Source organism: Psammomys obesus, unplaced genomic scaffold (assembly GCF_907164565.1).
Source record: "Psammomys obesus unplaced genomic scaffold, mPsaObe1.curated_primary_1811, whole genome shotgun sequence".
Lineage (NCBI taxonomy): Eukaryota > Metazoa > Chordata > Mammalia > Rodentia > Muridae > Psammomys > Psammomys obesus.
This window is the reverse complement of record NW_026596152.1, coordinates 7,492,413-7,512,618: the sequence shown is the minus strand read 5'-3', so window position 1 is coordinate 7,512,618 and position 20,206 is coordinate 7,492,413. Positions and strand designations below refer to the sequence as shown.

Sequence of the window (20,206 nt, the reverse complement as noted above, 5' to 3'; positions counted from 1 at the left end):
CTCTTGACACTGCTAGCTGCCAGGACAGGGAAAGTCCCTGGTTGGTTGACCGCTCTCTGGTGGAAAGCCACACAGCCAGGAATCTATGGCAGCACAAAGTGGTCTTGATGGGTGAGAAATCAAGACACAAAGTTGGGTGGGTGGGGAGGTGGGTAGATCTGGGAGGAGCTGGGGGAGGGAGGATGAATATGATCAAAACATATTGTACAAATTTCTCAAAAAACTTATAAAATGCTTAAGAATTACATTTATGTATGTATGTATGTGTGTATATATGTATGTATGTATCTACCTATCTCTCGGTGTTTGTGAGTGTGGGCCATGGCATGTGTGTGGATGTCAGAAGAGAACTTGGAGAAGTCAGTTCTCTTCTTGTACAATGTGGGTTCCAGGGATTGGACTCCGGTTGTCAGGTCTGGTGGCAAGCACCTTTATCTTCTGAGGTCTTGCTGGTTCTATTTTAACTTTTAAATAATGTTGTTGGTGTTATGGTTGGTCAGTGAATTTTAAAAATGTATTGCTTGATAATATAAATGGCTAGCTATATTGATATAAATAAGAATTTAGAGCCAACCTTTAATCCCAGCACTTGGGAGGCAGAGGCAGGTGGGTCTCTGTGAGTTCGAGGCCAGCCTGGTCTATAAAGTGAGTTCCAGGACAGCCAAGGCTACACAGAGAAACCCTGTCTCAAAGACCCACCCCCCAAAAAAACCCTGAAAAAACAAAACAAACAAAACAAAAAACACAAACCAAAACAACATTAAAACCAAAACCAAAACAAAAAACCTAACCTTCCCAAAATAACAATAAAACCAAAACAAACAAAAAGAATTTATAGCCTCCAAACAAACTGAAGCCGATTGTTAGTGGTCTTGATGACCAGGCCTAGGTGATGGCTATCAGTGGTTGCTTTCATTAAGGCGGACAGAGAAGGGGAGATGGGCTCCTTCCCCAGGGATCAGGTTGGAGTCTCTTGCCAGCTCAAGGCAAGAATTTCCACATCAAGAACGACTTTTCTCCCTTCCCATCCATGAACCTGCAAGTTTCTAAGATGACATCAGAAACCCCGTGCAGCCATAGTGGCTTCTGAGTGGTCACTTGAGCGCTACTGAATGGGTACATGAAGTTAATGCTAAGACAACTGCAGATCTGGGAACCTACACCTGTGCTGACTTCCTGTCTGTGACTCACCCTGGGGGAGGCCATGTTTGGGTTGCTTTCTGTGACTCTCTTGAGAGAAGTCCACACCCATACTTTTGGGTGTGCTCTTACTCTATTCCAGAGTGCCTTTGTTCCTTAACATCTTTAATAAAACCTCCAACGTTGCTTCAGACTGGCTACGCCTGGAATTCTCTTCTGTGTCAAAGCCATGAATCCTGAGTCCATGGCCTGAGTCCATGTCCCTAAAAAGATTAAGGGACCTCCATAGGCAGCTGAGGGTGCGAGCTTGAAGCTGTCCTTCTGACAGCGTCACGAGAAGAGGCATCCCATGCTTTCTGAAAGAACACAAATATCTGGCTAGGTATTAAAAAATTAAAAAAAAAAAAAGGATCAAGTCTCTTCTCTCAGTGGCAAATAACTGTGTCAAAACAAACAAGTATCATGTAAAAGAGTGCTCCAAACAAAAGAAAACCGAATCTTGCTGCCTGAGAAAAATACCAAAAGAAATAAAACAGAAATAAAAGTTAGGTCTTACAAAGACTTAAGTGACATAGCAATTATCTTTTCAAAGTGTGGGACTTATTTGAATTCAGAGTCAAATAAACTGCAAAAAAATCAAAGCAACATAAAAAAATCAAGCTGGGAAATTACTCATATATATTTCTCTATATAACTTATGTATACACACACACACACACACTCCAGGCTGGCCTCTGCCTGACTTTGAACTTCTGATTCTCCTCACTCCACCATCTGGAATTATGAGATTACTGGTGTCTACTAGGAATCATGGCCAGAGCTTGCTTCACGCTAGGTAAGTACCCTCGTAACTGAGCTACATTCCTAATACTAGAATTTATTTCTAACTTTAAAAGATGCAACTAAGATATGATAACATAGCCTTTAATCCCAGCACTCTGGAGGCAGAGGCAGGCGGACCTCTACGCATTCAGTGCCAGCCTGTCTACAAAGGGAGTCCTGGATAGCCAGTCCTAAACGGAGAAACCCTAAGAAATTTATTCTGAAATGATTACAGATGAAATGTTGTTGGTATGGGCTTCCGAATAACAAAAACAAATGCATGCCTGCCTCTAGAAAAGTGTAGCTGGCAGAAGCTCGAGAAAAAAAAAAAAAAAAAAAAAAAAAGAAAAAAAAAAAAGTATTATTTTGTGGCTCTGGCTGTCCTGGAACTTGCTATGTAGACCAGGCTGTCCTCGCACTTACAGACATAGACTGGCGTCTGCCTACCAAGTGCTAGGATTAAAGGCTTATATCACAGTGCCTGGCTAATATGAGAACTTCAAAGGTTAGTCCAGAGGCGTGGTTCTGGGTTCCTTTTGAGGTTACGGGGAATGCAGCTTTAGTCTTGTGAGGGGAGAGGGACTAGATGGCCGTAGCCACTGTTACCTCATCACCCGGACACTAATCAAGGGGACCTCCGTTCCTGTGAGTGGGGCTCCTTTGCTAGCTCTGCCGGTGTGACTGTTCGGCCAGGCCGGTGAGGACTTCCTCTCAACCTAAGCCACAGCGGGTTGAAGGGTAGTCTGGGTAGCTGTCTCTCCTGTCTCCACTGGCCAGCTCCACTTGGCACTTACGTGGGTACTGGGGACTTGAACGCTGGTCCGTAGCACGGGCTGCAAGGGCTTTACCGCTCAGCCATCTCCCGTAACTTTTATTTATTTATTTTATGTCTACGTGTTTAATTGTTTTGTCTGCATGTTGCTGTTCACCTCGTGTGCCCAACGGAGGCCAGACGAGGGCGTTGGATGCCCTGGAACTACAATTCCAGGTAGTTGTGAGTCACTGTGTAGGGGCTGGGAATCAAACTGAGCCATCTCCCAGACTTCTGAGAAGGGGCCTCACTCCTTGGTTGGTCTTGAACTCCCGGCAATCCCTCCTGCCCCGGCCTCCCAAATGCTGGGATTATAGGCTTGTGCCTACTGTCTGCAATTAAGCATGTGGTCCGCACTAACTAAAGTGGGCACCCGGTCCCCCACCCCCCGGACCTGCGCCTCTCCTGAGGGCGAAAGGGAGAGGGCTCCGGACAGCGGACCACATTTCCCAGAACTCCGTCCTCGGCCACCAGTGTCCCGGCAGCCCTTGCAGCTCGGGGCTGGGTGGCCCGGGTCTTTCCCCGGCCTCGGCCATCGCCTGCCTGCTACCTGGCTGGGAAAGGGCAGTCTCCTGCTCAGACTTTTGAGGGACTTTGCGGGGGGTGGGGTGGGGTTGGTTGTCATCCTCCAGTGTCCGACAGCAGGCGGCCTCCAGGGGCGGGGGGCGGGGACTCGGCTGGAGAGTCGGCCGTGGGCTCGCCTCCTTGCAGACTTCTTCGAAGGACTGTTGGAAGAAAGGACCCTAAAAGCCCACACAGTGAAGCCTGAGCCCGCAGTAAACTTTTGCAAGGCTGGCAGACAGGGTTGGCCGCGGCCGCTCGCGGAGGGGAAGCCCACTCCTGCCCTCGGCCCCTTTCCCAGCAGGCAGCATCTCCGACTCAGTACCGCCTGCCAGTGGGATTGCTCGCCCAGAGCTCTGCCACCTGTGGCCTTCACCTGAGCTTCAGGCCGCGTTCCTGGGCACTTCTCCCTTCCCTGCTCTCCTGATTTTCATTTCCTGACACCATCTCCTTTCTTGTCCCCCAGGAGTGTTGTCCCTTTCACCACTCTGTAGGCTGGTTTGACTAATAAAATAGCCACCCCGTCGTGTAGACCGTTGGTGAAGGCGTGTGAGGAGCTAGACAGTACACATTCAGCTCTGTGGTCTCTTTAGGATATGGCTCAGGTACTAGTTAAACAAACGGGTGTGATTGTGTTCCAAGCACTGACACTGACGTTCCTCCCCTCTCTCTCCATGGTCTCACTAGGTAGCCCTGGCTGGCCTGAGGCGACCTGGCTGGCCTCCAGTCCATAGTCCAGCTTCACAGACTTCTCTGATGTCGAGTTATTTTTTTCCCCTTCAACTATTTAAAATGTAGAAGTCATTTTCGCCTAGGCTGCCATCCACCAGCAGTTTGCCAGATTGTGACAGGGAAGTGGAACAAGGCTCTGCCCAGATCTTCTGGCAGCTCAGGGAATGGTGCCAAAAGGAGCAAACATCGCGGCTGCCTCCCTACAAGTGGGCAGAACAGGTCAGGCGTTGCGTGTCAGCATGGAGCACCTCGAGGCAGGCCTGATGGCTTCCCCCTTCCCAGTGCTCTACAGTTGTCTCCACTCTGGGAGGGAAGAAATGGCTGGTCGCTGTCTCTGCAGCTAGGCCTCAGGCAGGGTTGGGTCTCTGCTTTTTGGTTTCTAGTTTCCGCAAGATTTCACTGGTCTTTCCTTCACCGTATAATGTAGTAGAAAGTGTCCTCTTTTAGTGCTCCTTTGGGCACTGGGGTACCTGTTTCAACTTTGGGAAATGCTATATAGTCCAAGAGGAAATGAGTGTGTATTCACGTATGTGTGAATGTTTTTTAATTGAAAGGTGCTTCATATCATAGATTGTATGGTTGATATTCTATCCTAGAAAGAAAGTTCTGTCTGGGTAGTTAGGTCAATGTGACACAAGATAAAGTTGACCAACCCATAAAGGACACTTCAACACCATGGACTCACTGTCCCCTCCCACACACTTTATATATAGATCACCAACGTGCACATGCTTGGTACTTTTAATGGTTCTAGGGCTCAACGGGACAAATACGGTGAAATACAGAGCCCTCAAGAACAAGCTGGAGGGTGCAAATTCCACCTATAGGCTTATGCCTGGAGCGGACACAGAACAAACAAAAACAAATCATTACACCATAAAGGTTTAAGTACTAAGACTTAGTCCAACAAAACCAAAGCTATTGCTAAGCCTATGGGTGCTACATGCAATAATTTTAGCCCCGTGGAGGCTGAGGCAGGAGGATGAGTTCCAGTCTGGGCTACACAGCGAGACCCTGTCTCAAACAGATAAAACACTACTTAGGTTTGCACTCAACAGATCCTCAGAGAGCTAGCTTAAGAAATGTGATGCAGGGGCTGGAGAGATAGCCACTGGTAGAGTGCCTGCTGAGTAGCCACGAGGGCCTGAGTTCAAATCCCCGGCATACATGGAAAAGCCAGATGTGCTAGCATGTGGTACTGAGGAGTTAAAGACAGATGAATACGGGGCTTATCGTTCAGCCAGTTGAGTAGAATCTACGAGCTTCAGGTTCAGTGAAAAGACCCAGTCTCAATACAGAAGGTAGAGGGCTGGAGAGATAGCTTAGCGGTTAAGAGCACTGGCCACTCTACCAGAGGACCAGGGTTCAATTCCCAGAACCCACGTAGTGACTGACAACTATCTGTAATTCCATGGCCCCTACAAGGCTGAATGCATACTGTGCACAGATGGACAAGCAAGCAAAACATCCATATACATAAAATAAAAAAAAAGTGAATAAAAAAAATAAGGTGGAGGACAATTGAGGAAAACATCCATTACTGACCTGTGGCTTTCGCACCCACGTGTACATATGAACATCTCCACGTACATGTGTATATATATGTATCACACACAAAAAGTACGGTAGGCGTAGCTCAGTGGTAGAGCGTCAGCTTAACCTGTGAGGCCCTAAGTTCAAACCAGCACCACAAATAAAATCGACAGAAGGTGTTACTAGCTTATGAAGTGATTAAGATGCAACAGAAAATGTGGCAGTGAGCACGCACGCGCTTCTTTCAAAACTGCCCTGCATGTAGCCCACTACCAGATTATCTGACATGCTCCATTCCCCCGGTGACCTTGCTCCAGGCCTTTCACGGTCACATCTGCTCCTTTCAGTGCACACGACTGTTCTTCGATTTGCTTTGATGCTTAGTGAGACCTGTCGGTTTGTCCCGATACCCCGTTTGTAATTCCCCATTACCTACTTACACACTGTATAACTGAGGAACCGAGGCAAGATAAATAAGGTTGGTTGGAAACGCTTGCTAATGCCACTCCAGTTTCGAGGAGTGTGTTAGTGCCCAGATCTTGTTTCTAAAAAAAGGTACTGATAAAAAGGAGCCAAGAGTTTCAGCAGAGCTGTTTCCATCCAAGTTTGGGGCGGTGGAAATGTAGGATGCCTTGAGATATCACAGGCTGGAAGGCAGGAAAGTGCCCGCACCCAGAGACTAGAGAGGCAACGCCAGACGGGTGAACAGAAACAGGGGCTGTAACGGACTAACTTGACTCAGCTGTCGTCAACACAGAAGACTCCCAAACCGCTCAGTCAGTGAAAAAGCTGAGCAAAACTTGCTTCTAATGCATTTTCAGCTAATGTGGAAAGAGCAATAGGAAAATAACCTGTCTTGTAGACCTTGATGAAAAGACTGACTCAGGCAAAGATTACCGTTAAATACAATATGACTGTGTACAAAAACGTTGGTAAAGAGGACAGCCACACTGCCGAAGTGTCAGTTCACAGACAGTTAACCATGACCGGAAGAATTACACTGGGACAGTGTGGTGGTACCACCTCAACCGTGAAATGTCACGTCATCAGCCATGTGTTGGCCTGACAGTGAGTTCTGGCAATGCAGGAGGAAACACAGCTGTGAAATGCTTCGGTTAAAGATGTTTAACCTGAGCTCAGTTAAGCCTTTGGCCTCAACTCCTAATTTATAGAAGCTTCAGGACATATACTGTATCACACGCAAGCCATGTACTAACTAACAGCACACCCTGAAAACAAAGGAAAACCAAGAGGGACTGTTTAGGTAGAAGACACAGACAAAATAAAAGGTGTGCAGAAACTGAGTGGCTCAACAGGGGAAATCAGAAAATGGCCTAGGTGCTAGATGTGAGAAAGGACTGCCCATTTTCTTTGAGGTAGTGTAGCTACGTGGATGACCTAATTTTATGAGATTATTTGAAGGTGAAATGTCTTTACTCTTCAATATGGCAAAATATTAACTTTAAAATTTAGGTGGTAGGTACGGTTGACAGGATGATTTCTAAACTCTTACATATTTAGCAATGTTCCTGATAAAAAGTTGTAGGAAATACTTGCTAAAAACCTCTTGAAGGACAACTTTAAAATGAGGGAAACCTACATAAAAACAGTATTCTGTACTATTATTCTCTCTATATTTTTTATAGGAGCCTTACTTGCCTCTGTGTACCAGTGGAAGACTTTATAAATGCATTATTTACATAAAATACACAAAGGCAGGAAACACAAAGTACTGCCCTATGGCCTGTGCCACACCACACTCATCCTAGTGGAAAAAGCGTTATGAAAGGCAGGAAGCAACATCAAAATCATCTAGCAAACACATTTGTTATCCTTAACATAACTGTGGAGTAAGCATAATCTGAGAATTTTTTTAACTGGTATTTTGTGAATACTATGAAGTCAAGGGTAATTAATGTCAGGAAAGGAGAAAGTGACAGTTTCATTAAGGAAACACTCCCACAAAGATAGCTTTAGAATGCCAGTGCCTCAACCTTTTCTTCAATCCCCCTGTGGTGTCTAGAGATGCTCTGTTGTCGATATGAGCTTAGGGATATATGGTGCAAGAGCTTGTTTCTGCTCAGGCGGTTAAGGGAGCTTTCACTGGGCAATGATGGCCTCAACTTCTGATTCTCCATTCTTAAGCAAACAGTTTTTGCTAAACATGAGATAAATAGACACAGACATTATTTTCAGTCTCACCAATTTTCTCTCCATCCAGGCGATTCTACCTTACTACTCAGCTCTAATTTATATAATTTACTCATCGATTCAACCAACATATATTGATCATATGCAAGGCACTGGAGAAACAAGAACAAGCGAGATGAAGCTCAGCTGTACGTTCTGAGAGCATGACACTATGACGGTAAGTACAACAGTAACTTAAAAATTTGGTTCCTGCTAGTCTTCCTTTTATGCTGTTTAAGACCCATAAACTCAGTTATTGTTTAATGATTACTAATTAACAATGGTCTCTGTGCCAAGGCTTTTTCCAATAAAAAGTTTTTCTAGTACATTAAGTGTAATTTCTATCTTACTTCCATGTGTGAAGGAGTACTAGGCTTCTAATTATTCCTGAAATTAATTTCCTTTTTAGCTTCTTATAAATATGGTACATTTCCTGTTTTACCACTATTATTTCCTTAGGCAAAGCGGGTCCAATTATACTTCCTATACATCAGCTTTTTGCACACCTCCCTCCGTACTCCTTTCCACCCTTGTTTTCTCTTGCCACCTCTGCGCTGGCCTCAAACCTATTTTCCATTACTTATTCTAACATATCTAGCCATGTCCATTGCTCACTCAACATGGCTTTTAGGTAGGATTGTGCTTGCTCTGTGACAAAGTAGTTAGGAACATGTCCTTACCTTTTCTTTACTCTAAAGATCTTTGTTAACCGAAAGGGTTCAATCAAGAAGTCTGTGTCTTGAGCACAGTAGGCTCTCAAGAAATGTGTTTCAATGGAAGAAATGGCTTTGCTACAGTAAGAGCCATGAGAAAACTTGTCAATTTAAAAGCCAGGTAGAAAAAAAATGGGAACAGTCTTTTTCTCCTTCAGGGTAATACTGGATGTCAAAACCAAGTGAAACTAAAAATACTGTTGGGCTAAAGATGACTTTAGGCTTGGGGTGTTTAATCTGTGTCTGAGTTTATACATGGCTGGGGTTTTGTGTGCAATGACCCTCTATCTTATCAGACTGCCTTCTCTTCCCGGAGGAAGTGTAGTTAATAGTGGTCACAGTTTAAGATCCTTCCAGGTCTTTCTTCTCCTCAAGCTTACTGGCTTCAGTTGTAATGGGAACAGAGGGAGCGAGAAAATGGGAGGGACCTTTTGGTTATCTTAAGGCTTCAAAGCTAGGATGAAGCAAAGGCCCGAAGCATCGATCTTCTTTCCTATGATGTCAGGGTTACTCTCTAGTGTGAGATCTACTTGCCGGATGCTCTCCCAGGTTATATTCATAAGGCCTCAATAAAACACACTTGAAATTTACTAAGAGTTGATGAGTCACAGGTTTTAAAATATCCTCTCATAGTATTTCTTTCTGGAATGACTTCAAGTGATATCAGATAAAAGCTAAATAGTTGACGGAGCTTTTAGGTTTCACACTAAATCTAAATGGGCGAGAGCCATTGTACTAACTCTGGTACTTCCGATACTGCAGCATCTAGCTATTGCACTGCTTCAGATTCCTTTTGGGTCTTTTGACATGGCACACAAAATGAAATTTAAGCCATCAGGTTTTAAAGCGTAAACCAAGTCTCCCTTGTCTGCTAATTGCGGTGTCGGGCACCCGTGTGCACGCGCTGATGTTGAATAAGGTTTGTACTCTGTGTGAAGCTTTTCCCACAGATGCGGCACGCGTAGGGCTTCTCCCCCGTGTGAATCCTCTGGTGCTGAATCAGGCATGTCCTCTGGCTAAAATCTTTGTTACAGTGACTACATTTATAGGGCCTCTCTCCGGTGTGAGTTCTTCGATGCTGGTTGAGCGATGAGGAGTAAATGAAAGCTTTCCCACACTGGTTACACTTGTAGGGCTTCTCCCCGGTGTGAACCCTCTGGTGCTGAGTCAGGTTTGCGCCCTGTCTGTATGCTTTCCCGCACGTGTTGCACTTAAAGGGCTTTTCCCCATTGTGGATCCTCTGGTGCTGGGTGAGGTGCACGCTCTGGCTGAAAGCCTTCCCACACACGCTGCATTTGTACGGCTTCTCTCCCGTGTGTGTTCTGTGATGCTGAGTCAGGTTAGCACTCTGGCTGAAGGCCTTCCCACACACGTTGCAGACGTAGGATTTCTCGCCGGTGTGAGTGGTCTGATGTTGTATAAGAGTTGAGGAATGGGCAAAGGCCTTCCCACATTCGTTGCATTTATAGCACTTCTCTCCAGAATGGATTCTCTGATGTCGAATAAGGTAAGTGCTTTGGCTGAACACTTTCCAACACTCGTTGCACTTATATGGTTTTTTCCCAGTATGGATTTTTTGATGTTGGAGAAGGTGTGTACTCTGGCTGAAGGTTTTCCCACACTCATTGCATATATAAGGTTTTTCTCCAGTATGAACTCTCTGATGATTAATCAGCGATGAACTATGGCTAAAGGTTTTACTGCATTCCAGACATTTATATGGTTTCTCTCCAGTATGTGTCCTTTGATGTATGGTAAGATGTGCCCTCTGACTAAAGTCTTTTCCACAATCGTCACACTTGTAGGGCTTTTCTCCAGTATGGATTCTCTGGTGTATGGTGAGGTGTGCACGCTGGCTGAAGGCTTTCCCACACTGGTGGCACTCGTATGGTTTTTCTCCAGTGTGCATTCTCTGATGTGCAATGAGGGATGAGATATGCTTAAATTCTTTCCCACATTCTTCACATTCGTAAGCTTTCTCTTTGGCATGGTTATTTCGGTGTGCCAGGAGTGATGGGTATTTCCTAAATTTTCTTCCACAGACATTACATGAATAAGGCTTATCTCCAGGACGTATTTTCCCATGAACAACAACACCAGAGGACACACTCCTGAATGTTGGCTTGCTTTCATTATACAGAGAAGTTTTATTATCTGAATGGGTATCAAACTGTACAATTAGGTTCGTGTGCTTTTCAAAATTATTTCCATATATATCATATTTACTAAGATAGTCTTCTGTAGAGTCTTCTTCTGAAAGCTCTGACTTCAAACTAAAATCCTCTTCACCCATATGAATCTTCCCGAAGGCATATACTGGCAGCATCTCTAAGCTGTCATCGTAGTCACAGGGCTCTTCCAATTTGATGGTCTGGGTTCCATCCTGCTTCAGTTTAGGAGGATCCTTCAAAGGAATATGTGCTTGAACTTTAGTTTCCCATTCTGAAATAAAAACAAATATTACAACTCTCACTCTGTTTAAAAAAGGAAACAAAATAATACACATGAATAAAATAATATCTAAAGATTATAGCTCTGATAACTTCATTTTATGGTCCTTAAAGTTTAGGAAAGGAAAGTGAATGCTTAGAAAAGGAGGCGACAAGTCACTGGAAACGGAGAGGCTACTTTCTAGCCAGCATGCTATAAAGTATACAGAGGAGGGAGGGGACAGTGTTAAGAGAGACCTGGGGTACATGGAGTAATTTATACATAGGATGGTCTCATAAAGTAAGTATACTGCACTATTATTTTCTCTTCTGATATATATGTACAATCCCAAATAATAATAACAATAATGTTCTTTTTTTCTTTTGAGCCATAGTCTCTCTATGTAGCCTTGGGTGTGCTGGATGTCACTCTGTAGACCAGGCTGGCCTTGAACTCACAGAGACCCGCCTGCCTCTGCCTCCAAGTGCTGGTAACATAGGTGTGTGCCACTATGCCGGCTACCACATAATATCCTCAGAGTAATCCCACGGCGTGCCTTCGACTCGCAATTATCCAGCAGCCTTAAACAATGGTTCTTGAAGCCCATGTCTCTTGAAGACAGTGACTAGCACTGTCACCCTGGAAATGAGTTGAAATGATTGGGTCCCACTTAAGAGACTTTGACATGGAGGCTGAATAACTGGTTTTAGAAAGCACTGAAAGCTATTTTGTTCCACAGCAAAATGGGAGGACATGCAGCCTAAAGGCTAAAAAGCACCCCTCCCCCCTTACACCTCATATTAAGTTAAAGTTCAAAACTATGTCTACAGCGGTGTCCCTCAGTGAGTTACATGCCAACTCCCTGAGAAGATTTTCATCCCAACTATATGAGACATCTCTCTTCCCTGTAAACAAGCACAGTTCCAGGGGCAAGTGTCTCCAGGATCAAACCAGAATCTTAATTTGAAAATACAAACACTTATTTAAAACTCCAGGAGTATCGTCCTGGAGGTCAGCAGGCTGCTCCAGGTCTAGACCGATTTCTGCTTATCTTGCAGATCTGTACACAACAGTGGACCATGGGCATAATCAGCAGTCACCGCTTCTGGAGACACAGAGGGACCGAGTGTTGTGTGCAGGTGAGATGCTGTGTCTGTGCGCAGACAAAGGGGTCTGCTGGCAAACAGTAAAAAAAAAAAAAAAAAAAAAAAAAAATCTAACATACCAAGGGAGTGTGAAATGAAAGTTTCTGCAGCCGCCTATACTTGCTTACTATGACGGCTGATCTTGGCTGTCAATTTATTACATCTGAGATCAACAAACCCTGAGCAGCCGGCACAGGCCTGTATGGGGGGTGGGGGCTTGACTGGGTCATCTGGAGTGCAAAGACCCATCCTAAATCTGAGCTGCCATCTTCTTGTAGTAATCCATATAAAAGGACACTGAAGGAAGCTTTTGCTTTTTGCCTGCTTGCTCTCTCTCTCTCACTGACAAGTTCGGCTATCTAGTTGCTGAGGCATTTCTTTGCTGGCATTAGAACCAAATTCCTCAGGATTCCAATACAGCAACTCTACAGGAAGCCTCTGGAACTCCAGTTCCACACTGGGATGCTGACACATCCAGCGTCATGGACTGAACAACTAACTACTGGATTCTTTGGCCTTTCTGTCAGGAGACAGCCAATATTGGACCACTGAGACCATGGCCTATAAGCCACTCTAATAAATCCCATATCTATGTTATCTATAAATACACATTTATTGTATATGTGACTTATTACGCATCTATATGTACATATGCAGGTATACAGTTCAATCAGCTCTATTCCTTTAGAGAGCCCTGACTAACACACTTAGATTAGTGTAAGTGTGTTAGTGTAAGTGAGAATGGCACAGTGAAACCCCAGAGATGTTCTGAGCTGGAATCTAGGGATCTTCACGGTTACAATGTGCAGACCCTGAAAAAGTCCTAGAAATGCTCAGCAGCTTTTCCCGAAGACTTCCTGTAAGGCAGCAATGCCGGCAGCTCCGGGTTCTGGACCAGCTGGACTCCTCGGTGGAGGCACCTTGCCACGCTTATAAACCAACCACCAGCACCCGAGGGCACAGATTCGTAAGTGTGAGGTCGTGTGCTGGCTTCTCTTCTCACCTGGACTAGGACCTTCTACAATTTCTTTTATCACCATCCACGGCTCTTCCAAGATGGGAATCACAGTTGGCCTGTACACGGTCAGCCCTGGTCAGGAGGAACACAAGGAGTTTATCCCGAGAAAAGGAGTGGTGTGGCCATATTACCTGATATCTACTGGGTGTCTGTGGGGAGACAGTGGCTCTCGGACACGGCCTAATAGGAGAACTAGGTGTGAGGCAGGGCACAGCAGCAGTGCCGCACTGCACACGGACCCACCCACTAAGCCTTTCTTTTGGGGAACAGTGGAAGATGACCATTTTTGTGCCTGAAGGAGGGACTTTTCCCCCTTAGACTGGGTTTCCAGTCAAATCCCCCAGGAGCCTAACCTGACGCTTAGTAAGGGGACGGGGATCTGGAACATACCGACTTGCCGGGTCAAACCTCTGGGGAGAAGAGTTGTGGACCTTACCTAGAGAAACCATGTTCCAATAGTTCTGTAACGTCACAGTCTTATACAGTTCCTTCTGAACGGGGCGCATGAGTTCCCAGTCCTCTTGCGTGATGTCCACAGCCACGTCGTTGAATGTCATTGATTCCTAAAATATCAAACATGACTTCGCTCAGTTGAAGAACTAGTGAGGAGGGAGACGGTGGTGGCACTGGGTGTGTGCCTACGGATGCCACAGAAGCTTAAGTCTCATCCTGCTGGGTGCAGTGGCCGACACTTGTAACCCCAGCATTCAGCAGGCTGAGACAGGAGGGCCCAAGACCCAAGCCAGCCTGAGCTACACGGAGATACCTTGTCTTAACCAACCAATCAACTGAGCAAAGTACGAAAACCCTCATCCGATGGAGGGCTGACTCCACAGCATCCTTCAAAGGTCCTTAAAGGGTCATTTAAAAATACGGTAGAATGTATTGCTTTTTCATTCCTGTTGAACTGTTGCATTTATAGACATATTTACTGGAAAGGTTACTGACAATTTTTGTTCTTGTTAAAAACATGTCTCACTATGTAGCCCTGCCTGGCCTGGAACCCACCGTATAGACTGGGTTGGCCACTTGAACTCATAGAGATCCACCTGCTTCTGGTTCCCTAGTGCTAGGATTACAGATGTGTTCCACGAGGCTCTGCATTCCTCTGGCATGCTCCTTTTTTTTTTTTTTTCTTTTCCAGTTGTTACTTTAAGAAAGATAACATATTTTTGAGTCAAGGGCTTAGTGTGTAACCTGGGTTGGCCTTGAACTCATCACACTATGCCTTAGCTCTGCCCAACTGAAAAAAAAAAAAAAAAGCAGTAAAATTTTTACTCCATGTGCACTGTGTTTTGCCTGCATGTATGTCTCTGTGAGGATGTCAGATCCCTTGGAGCTGGAGTTATAAGCAGTTGTGAGCTGTCATGTGGGCGTGGGAATTGAATCTGGCTCTGTGAAAAAGCAGCCAGTGCTCTTAACCAGTGGGCCGTCTCTCCAGCCCTTTTATCTCATTTTATCATATGATCTTAACATGGGATACATTTTTGCATGTTATTTTCTATGTTTTAAATTTCTAACATGTTTTCCCTTAATTTTCTGATTTTCCAAGTAAATATGTTCATATCATCTATAAGGGAAAATAACGTTTGAGTGCCAGACACTTTCTAGCCTCAGGGTACTCCCCAGGAAATCCTCTTCATGTTGCTTGAACTGTGATTCCCTAAAACGGGACTGCCAATAAAACAGATAATCGTAGACTATATCACCTTTCCTTTTTTTTTTTTTTTTTTTTTTTTACAGTTTTTAAATTTATTTTTAGTTCATTGGTGCTTTGCCTGCATATGTCTGCATGAGGGTGTCAGAGCCCCTGAAACTAGAGTTACACACAGTTGTCAGTTGCCAGGTGGGTGCTGGGAATTGAACCTGGATCCTCTGGAAGAGCAGCCAGTGCTCTTAACCCCTAAGCCATCTCTCCAACCCCAACCTTTACTTTTTGATGAAGAAAAATACTAGCAACCCCTGCTACAATCTAGGATAAACAGGTGTCTCATAGTTAGTGTCCGCAGTCTAAGAGGTGCAGTCTATTTCCTGGCATTGAATAACTTAGGCCAGGGTAGTTAAGAATCTTGTCTAAAATCAGAGATTCAATAGCAGCACCAGAAACCCTGACCTAGATCCCTTCTGTCTGTGGTGCCAGCCTCTCAGCCTTCACTCAATACTGCTGACTGAAGTCAGAGTGAGGAAGACAAGGAAGGCACATGTGTTCAGCGAGGGAAGCTGAGGCTGAGGTTCTGGATGGGGCTTTCGAGGGCTTTGTAGTTACAGTTCCAGGAAAAATGCCCTCAGGCACTAAGAAGCAACTTTAAAATCGCAAAAGTCAAACTCACGTTGGTCACCAAGTCGCTGAGCCACCCTGCCTGGAAGGGGCGTTTGGGGTCTTCCTCTGGGACTTCTTGGGGAAGGGCAGAACTCTGAGGAGCTGGGGAAGACAATGGTGATTAGTCCGTTTGCGTGACCTAGGACACGCTTCACCAGGCAGATGGCTCCACTTTCTTAACGTGGGAGGTAAGGACACGGAAGACTTCACTAAGGCTTCGGAGCCAGAGAAAAGGCCCATGCTATCAACACAGACTTCAAAGACAAGCCTGCTTCCTTCAGCACTATACAGGAAGTCAGACTCCGCTATGCTTTTTTTTTTTTTTGGTGGTGCTGGGATTGAACCCTGAACCTTGTACATGCAAGGCAAGTACTTCGCCATTGGCTAAATCTCCTGCTCTCTAAATCTCTGACACAAAGCTGTGAGTTGTCTTACTACACGGATGCTCTCTGGATACTTCTATTTTGGAAGCATATTTTTGTGAAACCCAATCCATAAATCTAATAGTTCATTAGCATCGTGGCGCAAACCTCTGCAGGACATGGTGGTCCCGAGTGCTCTGGAAGGGCACACGATGCAGGATATGGGCCTCATGTTAAAGCCCATTACTCACTGACCTTTATTCTCCTCAATTCCTTTGAAAGGGGCGGGTGGGGGGGGGGTGTGCTGCTCTCAGAGGTGCTAGGTGTCTTCTCTGACTGCCCGGGGATTCTGCCCCTCCCTGCTGTACAATTCTCACCTTCCTCCTCTAGAATCTGCGTCACATCCTCCACCAGAGCCACCGCCTCCTCGCTGTTCTCTGGGTACTGAGAATTTACCCAGGTCCTAACCTCCCCCGGCAGGATGGTCAGGAACTGCTCCAGCACCAGCAACTCCAGGATTTGTTCCTTGGAGTGAACCTCAGGTCTCAGCCACTTCAGGCAGAGCTCTCGGAGCTGGCTGAGCGCCTTCCGGGGACCTGCCACCTCTGGGTATGGGAAATTCCTAAAATTCTGTCGACAGGTTTCGGTGTCACGCACGAGTCTTGAATTGAGGGTCTGCTTCTCAACACTGCAGGGTCCATTTTGAACCTTGTCTGGCTTTAACATTAGAAGGACTTGTGAGCGTGAAGAACTGGCCATCTTCTTTCTTGAGGCTAACATTGCTACAGACAGGAGAATGAATCTGACAGGATTCTTTATTTTTCCAGTATCGAGCCAACTGCTTGAACTCTCATGCTACAGTCACAATCATTTCTTTTTTTATTCCCCTCAGGGGCTACTGCAGCCAGGTCCAGAATGGAATCACAGTAAAGTTAGCAGCTTGTACCAAATTCTGAGTCCAGAACTTGCAAGGATGAGCAAGACTCTGAAACACAAGAATTGTTAGAGTTACTATGGCTGAGATGAAACACCATGACCAACAGCAAGTTGGGGAGGAAAGCGCTTATTTGGCTTACACTTCCACATCACTATTCATGTCAAAGGAAGTCAGGACAGGAACTCAAGCACGGAGGGAACCTGGAGGCAGGAACTGATGCAGAGGTCAGGGAAGAATGCTGCTCACTGGCTTGCTCCCCATGGCTTGCTCAGCCTGCTCTTCCTAGGACCATAGGCCCTCCCACATCAATCACTAGTTAAGAAAATGCTCCACAGGCTGGTCTGCTGCTCAGCCTCAGAGGGGCATTTCCTCAGCTGAGGTTCCCTCTTCTTAGACCACCACAGCTTGTGTCAAGTTGACACAAAACTAGCCAGCACAACTGACCTCTTGTCAGTTTAACACACAAACACATCACTGTTAAGCTACAACCTTTCCTTTTTTATTCACCCCCAAGAGCACACGCTAATATTGACATCACAATGTAGAACATTTTCAAAACTTAAAAAGTCCCACAAGCATTAAAAAAAAACAAAACAAAACCCCAAACACTTTAAAAATTTTAGTCTCTTTCAAAATCCAAAGTCTTTCAACTGCAGGCTCCTATAAGATAAAAAGTAAGTTACTTTCTTATTTCAAGAAAAAAAGACCCAGGGCACAGTCACAATCAAATCAAAGTGAAACCAAACTCCAGCTGTGTAAATAACCCAATGTCCAGTGTCTGGAATCCACTCATGATCTTCTGGGCTCCTCCAAAAGGCTTGAGTCTCTTCTCTGGCTCCACTGTCTACAAGCACACAAAGCTTGTCTTCCAGGCTCCAGCTGGAATCACCCTGTTCCTGCTGCTGTCCTAGTGTAGACATTTCTACATGGTACTGGCATCTCCAAAATGCTGGGGTCTCTTGCTGAAACTGTGTTTTCACCAATAGACTCTGTGCTGGCTAGTCTTCTATCAGCTTGACACAGAAACTAGAGTTATCTGTAAGGAGGGAACCTCTATTGAAAAAATGCATCCGTAAGATCTGGCTCTAAGACATTTTCTTAATAAGCGACTGATGGGGGAGGGCCCAGTCCATTGTGGATGGCGCCATCCCTGGGCTGGTGGTGCTGGGTTCTATAGGAAAGCAGGCTGAGCAGCGCCCCTCCACGGCCTCTGCAGCGGCTCCTGCCTCTAGGTTCCTGCTGTTTGAGTTCCTGTCCTGATTTCCTTTGATGATAAAAAAGCAACATGGAAGTGTAAGCCAAATAAACCCTTTCCTTCCCAAATTGCTTTTTGGCCATGGTGTTTCATCATAGCACTAGAAACCCCGATTTGGACAGCCTCTTCTGGGCTCTCTTCAGGGACCGCAGCCCAGCCACGCAGTGCCAAGCCTCAGCTGCTCTCCACGACTCCTTCATGCCATCAAAACCAGGACCACCTGAGTGACTCTTACCCTCCCAAGCCTGGCATCCAGAACGAGGTGATCTCGTCCACTTCCGGAACACAGCTTCTGTGCGCTGGCCCTGGGGAAACACTTCCCAGAAGACATCACCTTAGTGATGCCAGCCTCTTCTTAAGCACAGATGATTGTTCAGTTCCACCTGACCAGACACCATAGATTCTTCACACAAAAGGCCAAGTTTGCCTCCCTCTGAAACGTCACGAGCCAGGCCTCCATCGTCTGCCTGCTCCTAGTGTTCTTATCTTCCAGGCTTGAAGTCCTTTCACAAGCCTCCCGAGATAACACAGTCAGGTCTGTGACAGCAACGCTCCACTTATGGATCCAATTTCTGTCTTAGCTAGGGTTTCTATCGATGTGATGGAACACCATGACCAAAAAGCAACTTGGGGAGGAAAGGGTTTATCTCAATAACACCACTGGTCATCATCAAAGGAAGTCAGGGCAGGAACTCAAGCAGGGCAGGAACCTGGAAGCAGGAAGCAGCTAGGTACTATAAAGAGGCATTTCCTCAGTGGCGGGTCCCTCCTCTCAGATGACTATAGCTTTCGTCAAGATGACATAAAAACTAGTCAGCACAAGGATGGACCATAAGTTCACTAGTTTCTGCCGCACTCTGCTTCTCATCATGCACACAGAAGCAGACTGTTCAGCCTGCACGGACACATGCACAAGACTCACCCTGGTCTTCCTTCCTTCTATCCTTGGACTTAGAATACACTCATCCTTGAAGAAGTGTGTGTGTGTGTGTTTATTGATGGTGGTGTTAGAAGCAATAACTCAAAGAATGATGAGCAGAATGGTTAATTTCTAACTTGCTAAAAACTAATCATCTTACAAAAAGAAATGTTCCACTAACTTAGTCACACGTTCCGGACGTTCTCAGCAGCAGGGCAAATGTACGATTATTGGGACAAACTGGAGGTTTCCAAACAGCCTCACAGGGGTGGGGCCAAGGCGGTCTATTTAGCTGTCCTGCACAGTCCCGCGGTACTCTGACAGCAGGGAAGACAAGCCCGTTGCGCCCGGTCTGGAGGCCGTCTGGGAGCCTCCTCAGGCATAAATCGAAAGCGCGATCCCTAAAGCCAACCTCCCAAGTATCCCGACGCGGAGACCAGACGAACCCACACGCACTTGTCCGGGGCTCCCGGCCCAGCTCAGCCCCAGTCCTGCCCCGAGGGGATGCGCCGGCCTCGCCTCCAGCCTCCTCCCCTTCCGGGCCTCGCCCCGTCCGGCCTCCCGGTGGACGCTGGCGCTTGGACATCAGTACCTGTCGCTCGGGCCCCGTCGGCGCAGCCCGGGCAGCAATGGCGGCCGAGGGAGGGCGCCTGCGTGGCCGGCTCGACCCTGCGCCGCAGCAGGAGCTCAGCTGCACCGCTCCCCTCCCCGGGAGGGTCCGGGAGCTGCCAGGACCGGCCAGTCCCGGCTCGGTCCCCAGAGGCCCCGGCCGGAACCCCCAACGCCCCGGCTTCGCAGCGACCTCGCCTCGGAGCCACTGCGCATGTGCTGCTGGAGAACCCTGCGCGTCCGTAGAGCCAATGGGAAGCCGAACCCGAGCCTTCCCATCCCGAGCCCCTGGCCTTGAACCTGTCTCCATGGCAACCTCCTCCACCCATCACCGTGACTTGCTGGTTAGCTGCAAGGTTTTGACAGGAGCTTTAAAGTTTCCCGGGGCAGAGACAGAGCTGGCAGCCGACTTGGACGTCAGGGCTGTTGCAGCAGCTGGGGAAGGGCTTGGAGAGTAAAGCCGGGTCCTTACTACCCAGAGGTAGACAGGCGTCGAGGATGTGGCTTGCGGGCAGGAAAACCCACAGTGCTCTTTAAAGGTATATTGTAGTGCACAACTCTTAATGGCTCGGATTGTCTCAAGATTGGACACCGGGACCTCCAGATTCAACTAATAGACACACCCCCTGCCTTTAGCCTTTCTCGCAGCTCCTTCTTCTGTTCTATGGATTCTTTGGTTTGATCTTTTGATTGCACCCCAGACTTCTTG

The 20,206-nt window shown here is 46.5% G+C and overlaps 1 protein-coding gene across 3 annotated transcripts; it reads right to left on the bottom strand.

Annotated features, from left to right (window-relative positions):
* Nucleotides 1-4,795: 4,795 nt before the first annotated feature.
* Nucleotides 4,796-19,542, bottom strand: Znf287 (zinc finger protein 287). 3 transcript variants are annotated; one of them, XM_055594402.1, is made up of 6 exons: nt 19,481-19,542; nt 16,155-16,762; nt 15,426-15,517; nt 13,532-13,658; nt 13,081-13,167; nt 4,796-10,944 (listed from the first exon to the last, which is right to left on the bottom strand). In XM_055594402.1, exons 2-6 carry the CDS (start codon nt 16,555-16,557, stop codon nt 9,374-9,376), a joined length of 2,280 nt encoding a protein of 759 aa, XP_055450377.1. In that variant the 5' UTR covers nt 16,558-16,762; nt 19,481-19,542; the 3' UTR covers nt 4,796-9,373. The 3 variants fall into 3 exon arrangements, with proteins under 3 accessions (XP_055450377.1, XP_055450378.1, XP_055450380.1); XM_055594403.1 differs by lacking the exon at nt 19,481-19,542 and adding an exon at nt 19,345-19,380; XM_055594405.1 differs by lacking the exon at nt 19,481-19,542 and adding an exon at nt 18,205-18,233.
* Nucleotides 19,543-20,206: the final 664 nt, after the last annotated feature.

Coding starts and splice junctions, on each gene's coding strand:
- Znf287 (XM_055594402.1), bottom strand. CDS start 16,557: ATGTTAGCCTCAAGAAAGAAGATGGCCAGTTCTTCACGCTCACAAGTC. Junction 15,518..16,154: donor GCAGATTCTAGAGGAGGAAG/GTGAGAATTGTA, acceptor TGTCTTCCCCAG/CTCCTCAGAGTTCTGCCCTT. Junction 10,945..13,080: donor TGTAGAAGGTCCTAGTCCAG/GTGAGAAGAGAA, acceptor TTTTTATTTCAG/AATGGGAAACTAAAGTTCAA.